The sequence below is a fragment of the Oncorhynchus kisutch genome, linkage group LG14 (genome assembly GCF_002021735.2).
Source record: "Oncorhynchus kisutch isolate 150728-3 linkage group LG14, Okis_V2, whole genome shotgun sequence".
NCBI lineage: Eukaryota > Metazoa > Chordata > Actinopteri > Salmoniformes > Salmonidae > Oncorhynchus > Oncorhynchus kisutch.
The window spans coordinates 88,653,867-88,676,889 of record NC_034187.2 but is presented as its reverse complement, the minus strand read 5'-3'; the positions used below and the strand labels follow the sequence as shown (position 1 = coordinate 88,676,889).

Here is a 23,023-nt window from a genome sequence, read left to right as displayed (position 1 = left end):
ACCGGTAACATACTACATGAAAGAGCTGGCTCATTAGTACTGGTAACATACTACATGAAAGAGCTGGCTCATTAGTACTGGTAACATACTACATGAAAGAGCTGGCTCATTAGTACTGGTAACATACTACATGAAAGAGCTGGCTCATTAGTACTGGTAACATACTACATGAAAGAGCTGGCTCATTAGTACTGGTAACATACTACATGAAAGAGCTGGCTCATTAGTACTGGTAACATACTACATGAAAGAGCTGGCTCATTAGTACTGGTAACATACTACATGAAAGAGCTGGCTCATTAGTACTGGTAACATACTACATGAAAGAGCTGGCTCATTAGTACTGGTAACATACTACATGAAAGAGCTGGCTCATTAGTACTGGTAACATACTACATGAAAGTACCTGGGTCGTGTTCATAAGGGCACACAACAGAAAACGTTTTTAAATGTTTTGCAATGGAAAATGTACATTAGCGTTTCGTATTGGATAATTCCAGGTATTTCTTATTGGACAATTCCTGCCCTGTTTTATTCATTTTTTTCTCCTTTTGGTGCCTAATGTACTGTGTTATAAACAACTGATCTTTGACCCCTGACCTGTGTGTCTTATAGGATGGCAGCCAGGGTCAGCCCGACCCTGACAGTGGAGTGTCCGGTCCTCTCAGCCAGCCCCCGGCCGAGGCTGGTGTTCCGCTGCCCGCTCTCAACCTCATCTTCAAGGATGGACAGCTGAGGGAGTGGAGTGGACGAGCACCTCCACCCCTCCACATCTCAGCCCTGCAGAAAGACCAGACCTTATAGACCCCTCCACATCTCAGCCCTGCAGAAAGACCAGACCTTATAGACCCCTCCACATCTCAGCCCTGCAGAAAGACCAGACCTTATAGAACATGTCACCTTATCTCAAACACTCATTCAACCACATAACTATAACTTCCTGTCTCTGTCCTGCAAAACACCAGCCCACAGTAGCCCCACCCACCCTAAGCCATCCCCAAGACTTGATGGTGTTACTTTGGCGTGGCCATGAGGAGACTGTCTGTACTGGTCATTTACAGTGGTGATAGCTGGTGATGTCTAGACCCTTTAGGCCAGTGGTTCCCAACCTGTTTTGGTTACTGTGCCACCAACTGAATTCTGCTCTGCCTGGAGTACCCCTGAAGTACCCCGTCATGAGGATTTTACCATTAGGCCTGTGGTCTCACAAGTCTTCTCTAGTAACCCCTGTGGATAGACCAAATACCCCCAGGGGTCTTAGTACCCCTGGTTGGGAACCACTGCATCAGGGCATCCAGAAAACATAGGAAACTATCAAAAGTATTGACAACACTGTAATATTGAGTCCATAGAGTTCAATAGAAGTTCCCTTTAAAGTCTATGTTCAATGGTTAATACATTTGCTGAATAATAGAAAAAGATTCACAAATAACTGTATTTTTTTGCTGACCTCAGTAGATGTTTTTGATGGACTAAGCCTGGAATGGTTTGACTAGTTAGTGTCTGTAGAGCAGGCATGGTCAACCCATTGATTCTGTTAGTCACTCTCATTCAGATATATTAAAAACTGCAAACATTTCTCCCCACCCTGAAAATGTGTGGAATTGCAGTATATTTGTTAGAATATCTTGCGTGGAAACGCTGACCCTCGAGACACTTCGGCCCTGCATGATGGGAACGCTGACCCTCGAGACACTTCGACCCTGCATGATGGGAACGCTGACCCTCGAGACACTTCGACCCTGCATGATGGGAACGCTGACCCTCGAGACACTTCGACCCTGCATGATGGGTACGCTGACCCTCGAGACACTTCGACCCTGCATGATGGTTACGCTGACCCTCGAGACACTTCGACCCTGCATGATGGGAACGCTGACCCTCGAGCCACTCCGGCCCTGCATGATGGGAACGCTGACCCTCGAGCCACTTCGGCCCTGCATGATGGGTACGCTGACCCTCAAGCCACTTCGACCCTGCATGATGGGTACGCTGACCCTCGAGACACTTCGACCCTGCATGATGGGTATGCTGATCCTCGAGCCACTTCGGCCCTGCATGATGGGAACGCTGACCCTCGAGCCACTTCGGCCCTGCGTGATGGGTACGCTGACCCTCGAGACACTTCGACCCTGCATGATGGGTACGCTGACCCTCGAGACACTTCGGCCCTGCGTGATGGGTACGCTGATCCTCGAGCCAGTTCGACAATGCGTGATGGGAATTTATTTGCAAATTATGGGGGAAAATAAGTATTTGGTCAATAACAAAAGTTTATCTCAATACTTTGTTATATACCCTTTGTTGGCAATGACAAACGTTTTCCGTAAGTCTTCACAAGGTTTTCACACACTGTTGCTGGTATTTTGGCCCATTCCTCCATGCAGATCTCCTCTAGAGCAGTGATGTTTTGGGGCTGTTGCTGGGCAACACGGACTTTCAACTCCCTCCAAAGATTTTCTATGGGGTTGAGATCTGGAGACTGGCTAGGCCACTCCAGGACCTTGAAATGCTTCTTACGAAGCCACTCCTTCGTTGCCCGGGCGGTGTGTTTGGGATCATTGTCATGCTGAAAGACCCAGCCACGTTTCATCTTCAATGCCCTTGCTGATGGAAGGAGGTTTTCACTCAAAATCTCACGATACATGGCCCCATTCATTCTTTCCTTTACACGGATCAGTCGTCCTGGTCCCTTTGCAGAAAAACAGCCCCAAAGCATGATGTTTCCACCCCCATGCTTCACAGTAGGTATGGTGTTCTTTGGATGCAACTCAGCATTCTTTGTCCTCCAAACACGACGAGTTGAGTTTTTACCAAAAAGTTATATTTTGGTTTCATCTGACCATATGACAATCTGACAATCATATGACAAATTCTCCCAATCTTCTTCTGGATCATCCAAATGCTATCTAGCAAACTTCAGACTGGCCTGGACATGTACTGGCTTAAGCAGGGGGACACGTCTGTCACCGCAGGATTTGAGTCCCTGGCAGCGTAGTGTGTTACTGATGGTAGGCTTTGTTACTTTGGTCCCAGCTCTCTGCAGGTCATTCACTAGGTCCCCCCGTGTGGTTCTGGGATTTTTGTGATCATTTTGACCCCACGGGGTGAGATCTTGCGTGGAGCCCCAGATCGAGGGAGATTATCAGTGGTCTTGTATGTCTTCCATTTCCTTATAATTGCTCCCACAGTTGATTTCTTCAAACCAACCTATTGCAGATTCAGTCTTCCCAGCCTGGTGCAGGTCTACAATTTTGTTTCTGGTATCCTTTGACAGCTCTTTGGTCTTGGCCATAGTGGAGTTTGGAGTGTGACTGTTTGAGGTTGTGGACAGGTGTCTTTTACACTGATAACAAGTTCAAACAGGTGCCATTAATACAGGTAACGAGTGGAGGACAGAGGAAGAAGAAGTTACAGATCTGTGAGAGCCAGAAATCTTGCTTGTTTGTAGGTGACCAAATACTTATTTTTCACCATTTTTAATGCATTTGCAAATAAATTCATTAAAAATCCTACAATGTGATTTTCTGGATTTTTTTCTCTCATTTTGTCTGTCATAGTTGAAGTGTACCTATGATGAAAATTACAGGCCTCTCACATCTTTTTAAGTGGGAGAACTTGCACAATTGGTGGCTGACTAAATACTTTTTTGCCCCACTGTACTTCTTATTGAGGTGTCTTTAAATGTCACAGTGAGACTGGTGTGGTGCTCTTCTCTTCTATAGCCTATGGATCCATCATACAGCATGTTGACTCAAAACCCTGTTCAACCTAGTTTACTTTCAACCATAAAGGTATTGTTGTTGCTTGTGTCATGATTCCCAGTGATCAGCCAGTAGTAGTTGGTGTTTTGTTCAGGAACTGGACGCCGGTCGGTTGGTTGGGGGGGGTTTAGATCAACCTCGGATCAGAGGAGAGATTGACCTGAGCTAGCTACTGCCCCCCCCTGCTTTATGCAAAACATTTCCCTCTCTGTTTGACTGAGGGAACACCAAAGACCACATATTTGTTTTGTGGTTAAATTTTTCTTTGGGTTTTTCTTTATCTATTTTTTTTTGTCTTTTATTTGTATTTTTCTACCTTAATTATTATGACATCATCCTCTATCATGCCCAGTAGACTTCTATATCTTTATCTCTGACCAGTCCTGTACAGACAGGGCCCTCCACTCCCTCGGCCAGTTTAAGATCTCTGTTTACAGCGACGGCTAGTGTTACTTAGTGACGGCGTCAATGCTGGTTCAGACCTACCTGGGTTAAACTAGTATCTGTTTTCTTTATGCCTGCTGGAGTAACCAGATTCGTTTTTTTGAGACTGTTGTCGTTGGTTCCACTGTGCCAGCCAAGCTCAATAAAGCACAGCTCAAATATTCAAAGAAATCTAATACTGTTTGAACCCAGGTCTGCTTGGGTTATCCAGACAGCACCAAAGCCTGGACCTAGTCCCTCACAGAGAAGAACCATATTAGAATCTGTGTTCTAGCTATGACACTGTCTATTCATAATGCTCCTCGGACAGCAGTAGCAGCAGTAGCAGTAGTAGTAGTACCAGCAGTAGCAGTAACAGTAGCAGTAGCAGCAGACTCATTAGTACACTCTTAATAGCCGTACTCTGTTCTTCTCCTCGGTTCTATCTTTCTCTTTTTATTTGGATGGATGTGTTCTGTCCCCCCATTTTGACCCCATAGTGGTTGTTTATTGTTGTTGATGACGATGTAGAAAAAAAGATTATCAAGAGGACCTGGTGAAGCATGATGAGTGTGTAGAGACCATTGTCTGTGTGTTTACACCATCACCTCATCAACCTACCCAATACCTCCTGCTGTTATTGACCCCTACCTTCCATAACTAGTCACCTACCCAATACCTCCGGCTGTTATTGACGCCTACCTTCCATAACTAGTCACCTACCCAATACCTCCTGCTGTTATTGACCCCTACCTTCCATAACTAGTCACCTACCCAATACCTCCTGCTGTTATTGACCCCTACCTTCCATAACTAGTCACCTACCCAATACCTCCTGCTGTTATTGACCCCTACCTTCCATAACTAGTCACCTACCCAATACCTCCTGCTGTTATTGACCCCTACCTTCCATAACTAGTCACCTACCCAATACCTCCTGCTGTTATTGACCCCTACCTCCCGTAACTAGTCACCTACCCAATACCTCCTGCTGTTATTGACCCCTACCTTCCATAACTAGTCACCTATCGATCTATCAGACCCCGATCTGTCTGGTAGCCCTTTATCAATACATCAGTCCCAACCCCCTCCCTCCATGCCTCACTCCTAACCTCCTCCACAGTGTTATAGAGGTACCAATAGTTTTATATAATGTCAACCTTGCGTTTTAGGAGTCTTTGTTGTAGCTTGTTTAATGGGACTGAATGATAATATTGATGCTGTTGTATTTTATTAAGTATGACATTCCTCCAGATATGTGTTCTGCTTATTACAAAATGAAATGTAAAAAGTATAAATAAATATGAAATAATAAAATAAATGTGACATCCTACCCTCCCAAACAAATGTGTTTCTGGTATGTGTATCTCTGTAAATATGTCTAGTTATTCTAAAGTTATCTCTGTAATTTACAGGTTATCGCTGTCATTTGGTTTCTGGTATGTGTATCTCTGTAAATATGTCTAGTTATTCTAAAGTTATCTCTGTAATTTACAGGTTATCGCTGTCATTTGGTTTCTGGTATGTGTATCTCTGTAAATATGTCTAGTTATTCTAAAGTTATCTCTGTAATTTACAGGTTATCGCTGTCATTTGGTTTCTGGTATGTGTATCTCTGTAAATATGTCTAGTTATTCTAAAGTTATCTCTGTAATTTACAGGTTATCGCTGTCATTTGGTTTCTGGTATGTGTATCTCTGTAAATATGTCTAGTTATTCTAAAGTTATCTCTGTAATTTACAGGTTATCGCTGTCATTTGGTTTCTGGTATGTGTATCTCTGTAAATATGTCTAGTTATTCTAAAGTTATCTCTGTAATTTACAGGTTATCGCTGTCATTTGGTTTCTGGTATGTGTATCTCTGTAAATATGTCTAGTTATTCTAAAGTTATCTCTGTAATTTACAGGTTATCGCTGTCATTTGGTTTCTGGTATGTGTATCTCTGTAAATATGTCTAGTTATTCTAAAGTTATCTCTGTAATTTACAGGTTATCGCTGTCATTTGGTTTCTGGTATGTGTATCTCTGTAAATATGTCTAGTTATTCTAAAGTTATCTCTGTAATTTACAGGTTATCGCTGTCATTTGGTTTCTGGTATGTGTATCTCTGTAAATATGTCTAGTTATTCTAAAGTTATCTCTGTAATTTACAGGTTATCGCTGTCATTTGGTTTCTGGTATGTGTATCTCTGTAAATATGTCTAGTTATTCTAAAGTTATCTCTGTAATTTACAGGTTATCGCTGTCATTTGGTTTCTGGTATGTGTATCTCTGTAAATATGTCTAGTTATTCTAAAGTTATCTCTGTAATTTACAGGTTATCGCTGTCATTTGGTTTCTGGTATGTGTATCTCTGTAAATATGTCTAGTTATTCTAAAGTTATCTCTGTAATTTACAGGTTATCGCTGTCATTTGGTTTCTGGTATGTGTATCTCTGTAAATATGTCTAGTTATTCTAAAGTTATCTCTGTAATTTACAGGTTATCGCTGTCATTTGGTTTCTGGTATGTGTATCTCTGTAAATATGTCTAGTTATTCTAAAGTTATCTCTGTAATTTACAGGTTATCGCTGTCATTTGGTTTCTGGTATGTGTATCTCTGTAAATATGTCTAGTTATTCTAAAGTTATCTCTGTAATTTACAGGTTATCGCTGTCATTTGGTTTCTGGTATGTGTAAATATGTCTAGTTATTCTAAAGTTATCTCTGTAATTTACAGGTTATCGCTGTCATTTGGTTTCTGGTATGTGTAAATATGTCTAGTTATTCTAAAGTTATCTCTGTAATTTACAGGTTATCGCTGTCATTTGGTTTCTGGTATGTGTATCTCTGTAAATATGTCTAGTTATTCTAAAGTTATCTCTGTAATTTACAGGTTATCGCTGTCATTTGGTTTCTGGTATGTGTATCTCTGTAAATATGTCTAGTTATTCTAAAGTTATCTCTGTAATTTACAGGTTATCGCTGTCATTTGGTTTCTGGTATGTGTATCTCTGTAAATATGTCTAGTTATTCTAAAGTTATCTCTGTAATTTACAGGTTATCGCTGTCATTTGGTTTCTGGTATGTGTATCTCTGTAAATATGTCTAGTTATTCTAAAGTTATCTCTGTAATTTACAGGTTATCGCTGTCATTTGGTTTCTGGTATGTGTATCTCTGTAAATATGTCTAGTTATTCTAAAGTTATCTCTGTAATTTACAGGTTATCGCTGTCATTTGGTTTCTGGTATGTGTATCTCTGTAAATATGTCTAGTTATTCTAAAGTTATCTCTGTAATTTACAGGTTATCGCTGTCATTTGGTTTCTGGTATGTGTATCTCTGTAAATATGTCTAGTTATTCTAAAGTTATCTCTGTAATTTACAGGTTATCGCTGTCATTTGGTTTCTGGTATGTGTATCTCTGTAAATATGTCTAGTTATTCTAAAGTTATCTCTGTAATTTACAGGTTATCGCTGTCATTTGGTTTCTGGTATGTGTATCTCTGTAAATATGTCTAGTTATTCTAAAGTTATCTCTGTAATTTACAGGTTATCGCTGTCATTTGGTTTCTGGTATGTGTATCTCTGTAAATATGTCTAGTTATTCTAAAGTTATCTCTGTAATTTACAGGTTATCGCTGTCATTTGGTTTCTGGTATGTGTATCTCTGTAAATATGTCTAGTTATTCTAAAGTTATCTCTGTAATTTACAGGTTATCGCTGTCATTTGGTTTCTGGTATGTGTATCTCTGTAAATATGTCTAGTTATTCTAAAGTTATCTCTGTAATTTACAGGTTATCGCTGTCATTTGGTTTCTGGTATGTGTATCTCTGTAAATATGTCTAGTTATTCTAAAGTTATCTCTGTAATTTACAGGTTATCGCTGTCATTTGGTTTCTGGTATGTGTATCTCTGTAAATATGTCTAGTTATTCTAAAGTTATCTCTGTAATTTACAGGTTATCGCTGTCATTTGGTTTCTGGTATGTGTATCTCTGTAAATATGTCTAGTTATTCTAAAGTTATCTCTGTAATTTACAGGTTATCGCTGTCATTTGGTTTCTGGTATGTGTATCTCTGTAAATATGTCTAGTTATTCTAAAGTTATCTCTGTAATTTACAGGTTATCGCTGTCATTTGGTTTCTGGTATGTGTATCTCTGTAAATATGTCTAGTTATTCTAAAGTTATCTCTGTAATTTACAGGTTATCGCTGTCATTTGGTTTCTGGTATGTGTATCTCTGTAAATATGTCTAGTTATTCTAAAGTTATCTCTGTAATTTACAGGTTATCGCTGTCATTTGGTTTCTGGTATGTGTATCTCTGTAAATATGTCTAGTTATTCTAAAGTTATCTCTGTAATTTACAGGTTATCGCTGTCATTTGGTTTCTGGTATGTGTATCTCTGTAAATATGTCTAGTTATTCTAAAGTTATCTCTGTAATTTACAGGTTATCGCTGTCATTTGGTTTCTGGTATGTGTATCTCTGTAAATATGTCTAGTTATTCTAAAGTTATCTCTGTAATTTACAGGTTATCGCTGTCATTTGGTTTCTGGTATGTGTATCTCTGTAAATATGTCTAGTTATTCTAAAGTTATCTCTGTAATTTACAGGTTATCGCTGTCATTTGGTTTCTGGTATGTGTATCTCTGTAAATATGTCTAGTTATTCTAAAGTTATCTCTGTAATTTACAGGTTATCGCTGTCATTTGGTTTCTGGTATGTGTATCTCTGTAAATATGTCTAGTTATTCTAAAGTTATCTCTGTAATTTACAGGTTATCGCTGTCATTTGGTTTCTGGTATGTGTATCTCTGTAAATATGTCTAGTTATTCTAAAGTTATCTCTGTAATTTACAGGTTATCGCTGTCATTTGGTTTCTGGTATGTGTATCTCTGTAAATATGTCTAGTTATTCTAAAGTTATCTCTGTAATTTACAGGTTATCGCTGTCATTTGGTTTCTGGTATGTGTATCTCTGTAAATATGTCTAGTTATTCTAAAGTTATCTCTGTAATTTACAGGTTATCGCTGTCATTTGGTTTCTGGTATGTGTATCTCTGTAAATATGTCTAGTTATTCTAAAGTTATCTCTGTAATTTACAGGTTATCGCTGTCATTTGGTTTCTGGTATGTGTATCTCTGTAAATATGTCTAGTTATTCTAAAGTTATCTCTGTAATTTACAGGTTATCGCTGTCATTTGGTTTCTGGTATGTGTATCTCTGTAAATATGTCTAGTTATTCTAAAGTTATCTCTGTAATTTACAGGTTATCGCTGTCATTTGGTTTCTGGTATGTGTATCTCTGTAAATATGTCTAGTTATTCTAAAGTTATCTCTGTAATTTACAGGTTATCGCTGTCATTTGGTTTCTGGTATGTGTATCTCTGTAAATATGTCTAGTTATTCTAAAGTTATCTCTGTAATTTACAGGTTATCGCTGTCATTTGGTTTCTGGTATGTGTATCTCTGTAAATATGTCTAGTTATTCTAAAGTTATCTCTGTAATTTACAGGTTATCGCTGTCATTTGGTTTCTGGTATGTGTATCTCTGTAAATATGTCTAGTTATTCTAAAGTTATCTCTGTAATTTACAGGTTATCGCTGTCATTTGGTTTCTGGTATGTGTATCTCTGTAAATATGTCTAGTTATTCTAAAGTTATCTCTGTAATTTACAGGTTATCGCTGTCATTTGGTTTCTGGTATGTGTATCTCTGTAAATATGTCTAGTTATTCTAAAGTTATCTCTGTAATTTACAGGTTATCGCTGTCATTTGGTTTCTGGTATGTGTATCTCTGTAAATATGTCTAGTTATTCTAAAGTTATCTCTGTAATTTACAGGTTATCGCTGTCATTTGGTTTCTGGTATGTGTATCTCTGTAAATATGTCTAGTTATTCTAAAGTTATCTCTGTAATTTACAGGTTATCGCTGTCATTTGGTTTCTGGTATGTGTATCTCTGTAAATATGTCTAGTTATTCTAAAGTTATCTCTGTAATTTACAGGTTATCGCTGTCATTTGGTTTCTGGTATGTGTATCTCTGTAAATATGTCTAGTTATTCTAAAGTTATCTCTGTAATTTACAGGTTATCGCTGTCATTTGGTTTCTGGTATGTGTATCTCTGTAAATATGTCTAGTTATTCTAAAGTTATCTCTGTAATTTACAGGTTATCGCTGTCATTTGGTTTCTGGTATGTGTATCTCTGTAAATATGTCTAGTTATTCTAAAGTTATCTCTGTAATTTACAGGTTATCGCTGTCATTTGGTTTCTGGTATGTGTATCTCTGTAAATATGTCTAGTTATTCTAAAGTTATCTCTGTAATTTACAGGTTATCGCTGTCATTTGGTTTCTGGTATGTGTATCTCTGTAAATATGTCTAGTTATTCTAAAGTTATCTCTGTAATTTACAGGTTATCGCTGTCATTTGGTTTCTGGTATGTGTATCTCTGTAAATATGTCTAGTTATTCTAAAGTTATCTCTGTAATTTACAGGTTATCGCTGTCATTTGGTTTCTGGTATGTGTATCTCTGTAAATATGTCTAGTTATTCTAAAGTTATCTCTGTAATTTACAGGTTATCGCTGTCATTTGGTTTCTGGTATGTGTATCTCTGTAAATATGTCTAGTTATTCTAAAGTTATCTCTGTAATTTACAGGTTATCGCTGTCATTTGGTTTCTGGTATGTGTATCTCTGTAAATATGTCTAGTTATTCTAAAGTTATCTCTGTAATTTACAGGTTATCGCTGTCATTTGGTTTCTGGTATGTGTATCTCTGTAAATATGTCTAGTTATTCTAAAGTTATCTCTGTAATTTACAGGTTATCGCTGTCATTTGGTTTCTGGTATGTGTATCTCTGTAAATATGTCTAGTTATTCTAAAGTTATCTCTGTAATTTACAGGTTATCGCTGTCATTTGGTTTCTGGTATGTGTATCTCTGTAAATATGTCTAGTTATTCTAAAGTTATCTCTGTAATTTACAGGTTATCGCTGTCATTTGGTTTCTGGTATGTGTATCTCTGTAAATATGTCTAGTTATTCTAAAGTTATCTCTGTAATTTACAGGTTATCGCTGTCATTTGGTTTCTGGTATGTGTATCTCTGTAAATATGTCTAGTTATTCTAAAGTTATCTCTGTAATTTACAGGTTATCGCTGTCATTTGGTTTCTGGTATGTGTATCTCTGTAAATATGTCTAGTTATTCTAAAGTTATCTCTGTAATTTACAGGTTATCGCTGTCATTTGGTTTCTGGTATGTGTATCTCTGTAAATATGTCTAGTTATTCTAAAGTTATCTCTGTAATTTACAGGTTATCGCTGTCATTTGGTTTCTGGTATGTGTATCTCTGTAAATATGTCTAGTTATTCTAAAGTTATCTCTGTAATTTACAGGTTATCGCTGTCATTTGGTTTCTGGTATGTGTATCTCTGTAAATATGTCTAGTTATTCTAAAGTTATCTCTGTAATTTACAGGTTATCGCTGTCATTTGGTTTCTGGTATGTGTATCTCTGTAAATATGTCTAGTTATTCTAAAGTTATCTCTGTAATTTACAGGTTATCGCTGTCATTTGGTTTCTGGTATGTGTATCTCTGTAAATATGTCTAGTTATTCTAAAGTTATCTCTGTAATTTACAGGTTATCGCTGTCATTTGGTTTCTGGTATGTGTATCTCTGTAAATATGTCTAGTTATTCTAAAGTTATCTCTGTAATTTACAGGTTATCGCTGTCATTTGGTTTCTGGTATGTGTATCTCTGTAAATATGTCTAGTTATTCTAAAGTTATCTCTGTAATTTACAGGTTATCGCTGTCATTTGGTTTCTGGTATGTGTATCTCTGTAAATATGTCTAGTTATTCTAAAGTTATCTCTGTAATTTACAGGTTATCGCTGTCATTTGGTTTCTGGTATGTGTATCTCTGTAAATATGTCTAGTTATTCTAAAGTTATCTCTGTAATTTACAGGTTATCGCTGTCATTTGGTTTCTGGTATGTGTATCTCTGTAAATATGTCTAGTTATTCTAAAGTTATCTCTGTAATTTACAGGTTATCGCTGTCATTTGGTTTCTGGTATGTGTATCTCTGTAAATATGTCTAGTTATTCTAAAGTTATCTCTGTAATTTACAGGTTATCGCTGTCATTTGGTTTCTGGTATGTGTATCTCTGTAAATATGTCTAGTTATTCTAAAGTTATCTCTGTAATTTACAGGTTATCGCTGTCATTTGGTTTCTGGTATGTGTATCTCTGTAAATATGTCTAGTTATTCTAAAGTTATCTCTGTAATTTACAGGTTATCGCTGTCATTTGGTTTCTGGTATGTGTATCTCTGTAAATATGTCTAGTTATTCTAAAGTTATCTCTGTAATTTACAGGTTATCGCTGTCATTTGGTTTCTGGTATGTGTATCTCTGTAAATATGTCTAGTTATTCTAAAGTTATCTCTGTAATTTACAGGTTATCGCTGTCATTTGGTTTCTGGTATGTGTATCTCTGTAAATATGTCTAGTTATTCTAAAGTTATCTCTGTAATTTACAGGTTATCGCTGTCATTTGGTTTCTGGTATGTGTATCTCTGTAAATATGTCTAGTTATTCTAAAGTTATCTCTGTAATTTACAGGTTATCGCTGTCATTTGGTTTCTGGTATGTGTATCTCTGTAAATATGTCTAGTTATTCTAAAGTTATCTCTGTAATTTACAGGTTATCGCTGTCATTTGGTTTCTGGTATGTGTATCTCTGTAAATATGTCTAGTTATTCTAAAGTTATCTCTGTAATTTACAGGTTATCGCTGTCATTTGGTTTCTGGTATGTGTATCTCTGTAAATATGTCTAGTTATTCTAAAGTTATCTCTGTAATTTACAGGTTATCGCTGTCATTTGGTTTCTGGTATGTGTATCTCTGTAAATATGTCTAGTTATTCTAAAGTTATCTCTGTAATTTACAGGTTATCGCTGTCATTTGGTTTCTGGTATGTGTATCTCTGTAAATATGTCTAGTTATTCTAAAGTTATCTCTGTAATTTACAGGTTATCGCTGTCATTTGGTTTCTGGTATGTGTATCTCTGTAAATATGTCTAGTTATTCTAAAGTTATCTCTGTAATTTACAGGTTATCGCTGTCATTTGGTTTCTGGTATGTGTATCTCTGTAAATATGTCTAGTTATTCTAAAGTTATCTCTGTAATTTACAGGTTATCGCTGTCATTTGGTTTCTGGTATGTGTATCTCTGTAAATATGTCTAGTTATTCTAAAGTTATCTCTGTAATTTACAGGTTATCGCTGTCATTTGGTTTCTGGTATGTGTATCTCTGTAAATATGTCTAGTTATTCTAAAGTTATCTCTGTAATTTACAGGTTATCGCTGTCATTTGGTTTCTGGTATGTGTATCTCTGTAAATATGTCTAGTTATTCTAAAGTTATCTCTGTAATTTACAGGTTATCGCTGTCATTTGGTTTCTGGTATGTCGTCATGTATTGTTATTCTGCTTGGTGGTGACAGGATCACATTAGTTTGAGCGGTGCTAGATGCTGTTGTCTGGTGAATGCATTAGGTACTTCCCTAGGCTTTGCTTCCCTCCATCAGGCCGTCTGATTGGCCAGCAGCTCTCTCAGCCACAGTAATTACCAGGAAGCACAATGTGCCATGTCACCAGGGGGCGTAGAGGAAAGGAAGTGGGTCACCTGAGGACGACAGACAGGAATGCTGTGGATAAGTGTCAAATGGCACCCTATTCTAGGGTTCTGGTCAATAGTAGTGCACTATGTAGGGAATAGGGTGCCATAGGGCTCTGGTCAATAGTAGTGCACTATGTAGGGAATAGGGTGCCATAGGGCTGTGGTATAAAGGAGTGCATTATGTAGGGAATAGGGTGTCATTTGGGACATACTCACTGTCCCAATTCTCTGCGAAGTGTACACTTGTGCACTTCTCTCCAAGCATTTGAGTGAAGGGAAGTGTACACTTGGGTCAGAAGGGTAGATAATTGGGACGCAGACAGACAGGGTTGAGGGCAGGCTGCAGAAGGAAGAGGTGCAGCTGCAGGAATTTCATGATGAATTGTCTACTAGTTACTGTACTGCATGTATGGATGAGTTTATACTGGACCTGTATCAATGTGCTTTACAAATGTAACTTGTTGCAATGCATTCTTGTTGTTCTTGGTCCATATCTTGAAAATGTATCATTTTTTAGTTTGTTGTCTGGTTAGATTGTCAGTAGTTTATCCTTCATGTTGTCTGGTTAGATTGTCAGTAGTTTATCCTTCATGTTGTCTTCAACTTTGTGTCAAATCAAATGTATTTATATTACATCAGCTGATATCTCAAAGTGCTGTAAGGACATAAGAAACTAGCTCCCTGGTACACAGAAAATACCCGAGCTCTGAAGCAAGCTTCCAGAAAATTGGAACGGAAATGGCGCCACACCAAACTGGAAGTCTTCCGACTAGCTTGGAAGGACGGTACCGTGCAGTACCGTAGAGCCCTTACTGCTGCTCGATCATCCTATTTTTCTAACTTAATTGAGGAAAATAAGAACAATCCGAAATTCCTTTTTAATACTGTCGCAAAGCTAACTAAAAAGCAGCATTCCCCAAGAGAGGATGACTTTCACTTTAGCAGTGATAAATTCATGAACTTCTTTGAGGAAAAGATTATGATTATTAGAAAGCAAATTACGGACTCCTCTTTAAACCTGCGTATTCCTCCAAACCTCAGTTGTCCTGAGTCTGCACAACTCTGCCAGGACCTAGGATCAAGAGAGACGCTCAAGTGTTTTAGTACTATATCTCTTGACACAATGATGAAAATAATCATGGCCTCTAAACCTTCAAGCTGCATACTGGACCCTATTCCAACTAAACTACTGAAAGAGCTGCTTCCTGTGCTTGGCCCTCCTATGTTGAACATAATAAACGGCTCTCTATCCACTGGATGTGTACCAAACTCACTAAAAGTGGCAGTAATAAAGCCTCTCTTGAAAAAGCCAAACCTTGACCCAGAAAATATAAAAAACTATCGGCCTATATCGAATCTTCCATTCCTCTCAAAATTTTTAGAGAAGGCTGTTGCGCAGCAACTCACTGCCTTCCTGAAGACAAACAATGTATACGAAATGCTTCAGTCTGGTTTTAGACCCCATCATAGCACTGAGACGGCACTTGTGAAGGTGGTAAATGACATTTTAATGGCATCGGACCGAGGCTCTGCATCTGTCCTCGTGCTCCTAGACCTTAGTGCTGCTTTTGATACCATCGATCACCACATTCTTTTGGAGAGATTGGAAACCCAAATTGGTCTACACGGACATGTTCTGGCCTGGTTTAGATCTTATCTGTCGGAAAGATATCAGTTTGTCTCTGTGAATGGTTTGTCCTCTGACAAATCAACTGTAAATTTCGGTGTTCCTCAAGGTTCCGTTTTAGGACCAATATTGTTTTCACTATATATTTTACCTCTTGGGGATGTTATTCGAAAACATAATGTAAACTTGTAAACTGAACTTATGAAGAACATATCAAGACCATTTCGAGGACAGCTTTTTTCCATCTACGTAACATTGCAAAAATCAGAAACTTTCTGTCCAAAAATGATGCAGAAAAATTAATCCATGCTTTTGTCACTTCTAGGTTAGACTACTGCAATGCTCTATTTTCCGGCTACGCGGATAAAGCACTAAATAAACTTCAGTTAGTGCTAAATACGGCTGCTAGAATCCTGACTAGAACCCAAAAATTTGATCATATTACTCCAGTGCCAGCCTCTCTACACTGGCTTCCTGTCAAAGCAAGGGCTGATTTCAAGGTTTTACTGCTAACCTACAAAGCATTACATGGGCTTGCTCCTACCTATCTCTCTGATTTGGTCCTGCCGTACATACCTACACGTACGCTACGGTCACAAGACGCAGGCCTCCTAATTGTCCCTAGAATTTCTAAGCAAACAGCTGGAGGCAGGGCTTTCTCCTATAGAGCTCCATTTTTATGGAACGGTCTGCCTACACATGTCAGAGACGCAAACTCGGTCTCAACCTTTAAGTCTTTACTGAAGACTCATCTCTTCAGTGGGTCATATGATTGAGTGTAGTCTGGCCCAGGAGTGGGAAGGTGAACGGAAAGGCTCTGGAGCAACGAACCGCCCTTGCTGTCTCTGCCTGGCCGGTTCCCCTCTTTCCACTGGGATTCTCTGCCTCTAACCCTATTACAGGGGCTGAGTCACTGGCTTGCTGGGGCTCTCTCATGCCGTCCCTGGAGGGGGTGCGTCACCTGAGTGGGTTGATTCACTGTTGTGGTCATCCTGTCTGGGTTGGCGCCCCCCCCTTGGGTTGTGCCGTGGCGGAGATCTTTGTGGGCTATACTCAGCCTTGTCTCAGGATGGTAAGTTGGTGGTTGAAGATATCCCTCTAGTGGTGTGGGGGCTGTGCTTTGGCAAAGTGGGTGGGGTTATATCCTTCCTGTTTGGCCCTGTCCGGGGGTGTCCTCGGATGGGGCCACAGTGTCTCCTGACCCCTCCTGTCTCAGCCTCCAGTATTTATGGTGCAGTAGTTTATGTGTCGGGGGGCTGGGGTCAGTTTGTTATATCTGGAGTACTTCTCCTGTCCTATTCGGTGTCCTGTGTGAATCTAAGTGTGCGTTCTCTAATTCTCTCCTTCTCTCTTTCTTTCTCTCTCTCGGAGGACCTGAGCCCTAGGACCATGCCCCAGGACTACCTGACATGATGACTCCTTGCTGTCCCCAGTCCACCTGGCCATGCTGCTGCTCCAGTTTCAACTTCCACCTGACTGTGCTGCTGCTCTAGTTTCAACTGTTCTGCCTTATTATTATTCGACCATGCTGGTCATTTATGAACATTTGAACATCTTGGCCATGTTCTGTTATAATCTCCACCCGGCACAGCCAGAAGAGGACTGGCCACCCCACATAGCCTGGTTCCTCTCTAGGTTTCTTCCTAGGTTTTGGCCTTTCTAGGGAGTTTTTCCTAGCCACCGTGCTTCTACACCTGCATTGCTTGCTGTTTGGGGTTTTAGGCTGGGTTTCTGTACAGCACTTTGAGATATCAGCTGATGTACGAAGGGCTATATAAATAAATTTGATTTGATTTGATTTGATTCTGTACAGAAATCCAGCCTAAAACCCCAAACAGCAAGCAATGCAGATGTAGAAGCACGGTGGCTAGGAAAAACTCCCTAGAACGGCAGGAACCTAGAGAGGAACCAGGCTATGAGGAGTGGCCAGTCCTCTTCTGGCTGTGCCGGGTGGAGATTATAACAGAACATGGCCAAGATGTTCAAATGTTCATAAATGACCAGCATGGTCAAATAATAATACTCACAGTGGTTGTCGAGGGTGCAACAGGTCAGCACCTCAGGAGTAAATGTCAGTTGGCTATTCATAGACGATCATTCAGAGTATCTCTACAACTCCTGCTGTCTCTAGAGAATTGAAAACAGCAGGTCTGGGACAGGTAGCACGTCCGGTGAACATTTCAGGGTTCCATAATCACAGGCAGAACAGTTGAAACTGGAGCAGCAGCACGGCCAGGTGGACTGGGGACAACAAGGAGTCATCATGCCAGGTAGTCCTGAGGCGTGGTCCTAGGGCTCAGGTCCTCCGAGATTGTGGATTGTGGGATTGGGTTGTGCCGTGGCGGAGATCTTTGTGGGCTATATTCAGCCTTGTCTCAGGATGGTAAGTTGGTGGTTGAAGATATCCCTCTAGTGGTGTGGGGGCTGTGCTTTGGCAAAGTGGGTGGGGTTATATCCTTCCTGTTTGGCCCTGTCCGGGGGTGTCCTCGGATGGGGCCACAGTGTATCCTGACCCCTCCTGTCTCAGCCTCCAGTATTTATGCTGCAGTAGTTTATGTGTCGAGGGGCTAGGGTCAGTTTGTTATATCTGGAGTACTTCTCCTGTCCTATTCGGTGTCCTGTGTGAATCTAAGTGTGCGTTCTCTAATTCTCTCCTTCTCTCTTTCTTTCTCTCTCTCGGAGGACCTGAGCCCTAGGACCATGCCCCAGGATTACCTGACATGATGACTCCTTGCTGTCCCCAGTCCACCTGGCCATGCTGCTGCTCCGGTTTCAACTGTTCTGCCTTATTATTATTCGACCATGCTGGTAATTTATGAACATTTGAACATCTTGGCCATGTTCTGTTATAATCTCCACCCGGCACAGCCAGAAGAAGACTGGCCACCCCACATATGCTCTCTCTAATTCTCTCTTTCTTTCTCTCTCGGAGGACCTGAGCACTAGGACCCTGCCCCAGGACTACCTGACATGATGACTCCTTGCTGTCCCCAGTCCACCTGACTGTGCTGCTGCTCCAGTTTCAACTGTTCTGCCTTATTATTATTCGACCATGCTGGTCATTTATGAACATTTGAACATCTTGGCCATGTTCTGTTATAATCTCCACCCGGCACAGCCAGAAGAGGACTGGCCACCCCACATAGCCTGGTTCCTCTCTAGGTTTCTTCCTAGGTTTTGGCCTTTCTAGGGAGTTTTTCCTAGCCACCGTGCTTCTACACCTGCATTGCTTGCTGTTTGGGGTTTTAGGCTGGGTTTCTGTACAGCACTTTGAGATATCAGCTGATGTACGAAGGGTTATATAAATACATTTGATTTTATTTTATTTGATAATGCTACTATAGACTAGTGATGTGGTCTGCATAATGATACTATAGACTGGTGATGTGGTCTGCATAATGATACTATAGACTAGTGATGTGGTCTGCATAATGATACTATAGACTAGTGATGTGGTCTGCATAATGATACTATAGACTAGTGATGTGGTCTGCATAATGATACTATAGACTAGTGATGTGGTCTGCATAATGATACTATAGACTAGTGAGGATGTGGTCTGCATAAGGCTACTATAGACTAGTGATGTGGTCTGCATAATGCTACTATAGACTAGTGATGTGGTCTGCATAATGATACTATAGACTAGTGATGTGGTCTGCATAATGATACTATAGACTAGTGACGATGTGGTCTGCATAATGATACTATAGACTAGTGATGATGTGGTCTGCATAATGCTATGATAGACTAGTGATGTGGTCTGCATAATGCTACTATAGACTAGTGATGTGGTCTGCATAATGATACTATAGACTAGTGATGTGGTCTGCATAATGCTACTATAGACTACTGATGTGGTCTGCATAATCATACTATAGACTAGTGATGTGGTCTGCATAATGCTACTATAGACTAGTGATGTGGTCTGCATAATGATACTATAGACTAGTGATGTGGTCTGCATAATGATACTATAGACTAGTGATTTGGTCTGCATAATGCTATGATAGACTAGTGATGTGGTCTGCATAATGCTACTATAGACTAGTGAGGATGTGGTCTGCATAATGCTACTATAGACTAGTGATGTGGTCTGCATAATGATACTATAGACTAGTGATGTGGTCTGCATAATGATACTATAGACTAGTGATGTGGTCTGCATAATGCTATGATAGACTAGTGATGTGGTCTGCATAAGGCTACTATAGACTAGTGATGTGGTCTGCATAATGATACTATAGACTAGTGATGTGGTCTGCATAATGCTACTATAGACTAGTGATGTGGTCTGCATAATGCTATGATAGACTAGTGATGTGGTCTGCATAATGATACTATAGACTAGTGAGGATGTGGTCTGCATAAGGCTACTATAGACTAGTGATGTGGTCTGCATAAGGCTACTATAGACTAGTGATGTGGTCTGCATAATGCTATGATAGACTATTGATGTGGTCTGCATAATGATACTATAGACTAGTGATGTGGTCTGCATAATGCTATGATAGACTAGTGATGTGGTCTGCATAATGATACTATAGACTAGTGATGTGGTCTGCATAAGGCTACTATAGACTAGTGATGTGGTCTGCATAATGCTATGATAGACTAGTGATGTGGTCTGCATAATGATACTATAGACTAGTGATGTGGTCTGCATAATGCTATGATAGACTAGTGATGTGGTCTGCATAATGATACTATAGACTAGTGAGGATGTGGTCTGCATAAGGCTACTATAGACTAGTGATGTGGTCTGCATAATGATACTATAGACTAGTGAGGATGTGGTCTGCATAAGGCTACTATAGACTAGTGATGTGGTCTGCATAAGGCTACTATAGACTAGTGATGTGGTCTGCATAATGCTATGATAGACTAGTGATGTGGTCTGCATAATGATACTATAGACTAGTGATGTGGTCTGCATAAGGCTACTATAGACTAGTGATGTGGACTGCATAATGCTATGATAGACTAGTGATGTGGTCTGCATAATGATACTATAGACTAGTGATGTGGTCTGCATAATGCTATGATAGACTAGTGATGTGGTCTGCATAATGATACTATAGACTAGTGAGGATGTGGTCTGCATAAGGCTACTATAGACTAGTGATGTGGTCTGCATAATGCTACTATAGACTAGTGAGGATGTGATCTGCATAAGGCTACTATAGACTAGTGATGTGGTCTGCATAAGGCTACCATAGACTAGTGATGTGGTCTGCATAATGCTACTATAGACTAGTGATGATTTGAAAAAATTACTTGTGCTCTGTTCCTTGCCTGCACATGTTCTCTCATCAAGTGATCATATTTTCTCCCATCAGGCTATAATCAATGTTCTCTCAACTTTACTAAAATGTAAATTGAGTTATGATTTAGATTGGCCCATTATCAAATAGGCAGGAACCGGGCAGGAGGGAAAATACAATCTGTATGCACTCCAATAGTGAATGGAGGAACTCTGGCGGGTTGTTTTTCAGTCATGCTGGGTAGGATACTCTTCTGGCAGGTTGTTTTTCAGTCATGCTGGGTAGGATACTCTTCTGGCGGGTTGTTTTTCAGTCATGCTGGGTAGGATACTCTTCTGGCGGGTTGTTTTTCAGTCATGCTGGGTAGGATACTCTTCTGGCGGGTTGTTTTTCAGTCATGCTGGGTAGGATACTCTTCTGGCGGGTTGTTTTTCAGTCATGCTGGGTAGGATACTCTTCTGGCGGGTTGTTTTTCAGTCATGCTGGGTAGGATACTCTTCTGGCGGGTTGTTTTTCAGTCATGCTGGGTAGGATACTCTTCTGGCGGGTTGTTTTTCAGTCATGCTGGGTAGGATACTCTTCTGGCGGGTTGTTTTTCAGTCATGCTGGGTAGGGTACTCTTCTGGCGGGTTGTTTTTCAGTCATGCTGGGTAGGATACTCTTCTGGCGGGTTGTTTTTCAGTCATGCTGGGTAGGCTACTCTTCTGGCGGGTTGTTTTTCAGTCATGCTGGGTAGGATACTCTTCTGGCGGGTTGTTTTTCAGTCATGCTGGGTAGGATACTCTTCTGGCGGGTTGTTTTTCAGTCATGCTGGGTAGGCTACTCCGGTTACAACCACTGTTAGAGGAGCACGACCTCTTCTGCACGACAGGTGATATTCCACCCAAAATCTGTATGCCATGGGCTCTCCTACCCTGTTCCTGCTACCCAGTACTCTGTATGTCATGGGCTCTCCAACCCTGTTCCTGCTACCCAGTACTCTGTATGCCATGGGCTCTCCTACCCTGTTCCTGCTACCCAGTACTCTGTATGTCATGGGCTCTCCTACCCTGTTCCTGCTACCCAGTACTCTGTATACCATGGGCTCTCCAGCCCTGTTCCAGTACTCTGTATACCATGGGCTCTCCTACCCTGTTCCTGTATCTACCCAGTACTCTGTATGCCATGGGCTCTCCTACCCTGTTCCTGCTGCTACCCAGTACTCTGTATACCATGGGCTCTCCTACCCTGTTCCAGTACTCTGTATACCATGGGCTCTCCTACCCTGTTCCAGTACTCTGTATGCCCTGGGCTCTCCTACCCTGTTCCTGCAGCTACCCAGTACTCTGTATGCCATGGGCCCTCCAACACTGCAGATACACAGTACTCTGTATGCCATGGGCTCTCCTACCCTGTTCCTGCTACCCAGTACTCTGTATGCCATGGGCTCTCCTACCCTGTTCCTGCTACCCAGTACTCTGTATGCCATGAGCTCTCCTACCCTGCTCCTGCAGCTACCCAGTACTCTGTATACCATGGGCTCTCCAACCCTGTTCCTGCTACCCAGTACTCTGTATGCCATGGGCTCTCCTACCCTGTTCCTTCTACCCAGTACTCTGTATGCCATGGGCTCTCCTACCCTGTTCCTGCTACCCAGTACTCTGTATGCCATGAGTTCTCCTACCCTGTTCCTTTAGCTACCCAGTACTCTGTATACCATGGGCTCTCCTACCCTGTTCCTGTACTCTGTATGCCATGGGCTCTCCAACCCTGTTCCTGCAGCTACCCAGTACTCTGTATGTCATGGGCTCTCCAACCCTGTTCCTGTAGCTACCCAGTACTCTGTATACCATGGGCTCTCCTACCCTGTTCCAGTACTCTGTATACCATGGGCTCTCCTACCCTGTTCCAGTACTCTGTATGCCCTGGGCTCTCCTACCCTGTTCCTGCAGCTACCCAGTACTCTGTATGCCATGGGCCCTCCAACACTGCAGATACACAGTACTCTGTATGCCAAGGGCTCTCCTACCCTGTTCCTGCTACCCAGTACTCTGTATGCCATGGGCTCTCCTATCCTGTTCCTGCTACCCAGTACTCTGTATGCCATGAGCTCTCCTACCCTGCTCCTGCAGCTACCCAGTACTCTGTATACCATGGGCTCTCCAACCCTGTTCCTGCAGCTACCCAGTACTCTGTATATCATGGGTTCTTCTACCCTGTTCCTGCTGCTACCCAGTACTCTGTATGCCATGGGCTCTCCTACCCTGTTCCTGCAGTTACCCAGTACTCTG

At 40.7% G+C, this 23,023-nt stretch overlaps 1 protein-coding gene across 3 annotated transcripts in view; it reads left to right on the top strand.

Annotated features, from left to right (window-relative positions):
- fam91a1 (family with sequence similarity 91 member A1) overlaps window positions 1-5,534 on the top strand; it is a 112,545-nt gene extending 107,011 nt beyond the window's left edge. The window contains exons 24-25 of one of the 3 annotated variants that reach the window (XM_031789145.1): window positions 616-771; window positions 815-5,530. In XM_031789145.1, coding sequence (XP_031645005.1) covers window positions 616-771; window positions 815-847 — 189 coding nt within the window. In that variant the 3' untranslated portion in view covers window positions 848-5,530. Of the gene's footprint in view, window positions 1-615 lie in introns of all 3 variants that reach the window. The other 2 variants (XM_031789146.1, XM_031789144.1) reach the window with 2 other exon arrangements.
- The last annotated feature ends 17,489 nt before the right edge of the window (window positions 5,535-23,023 follow it).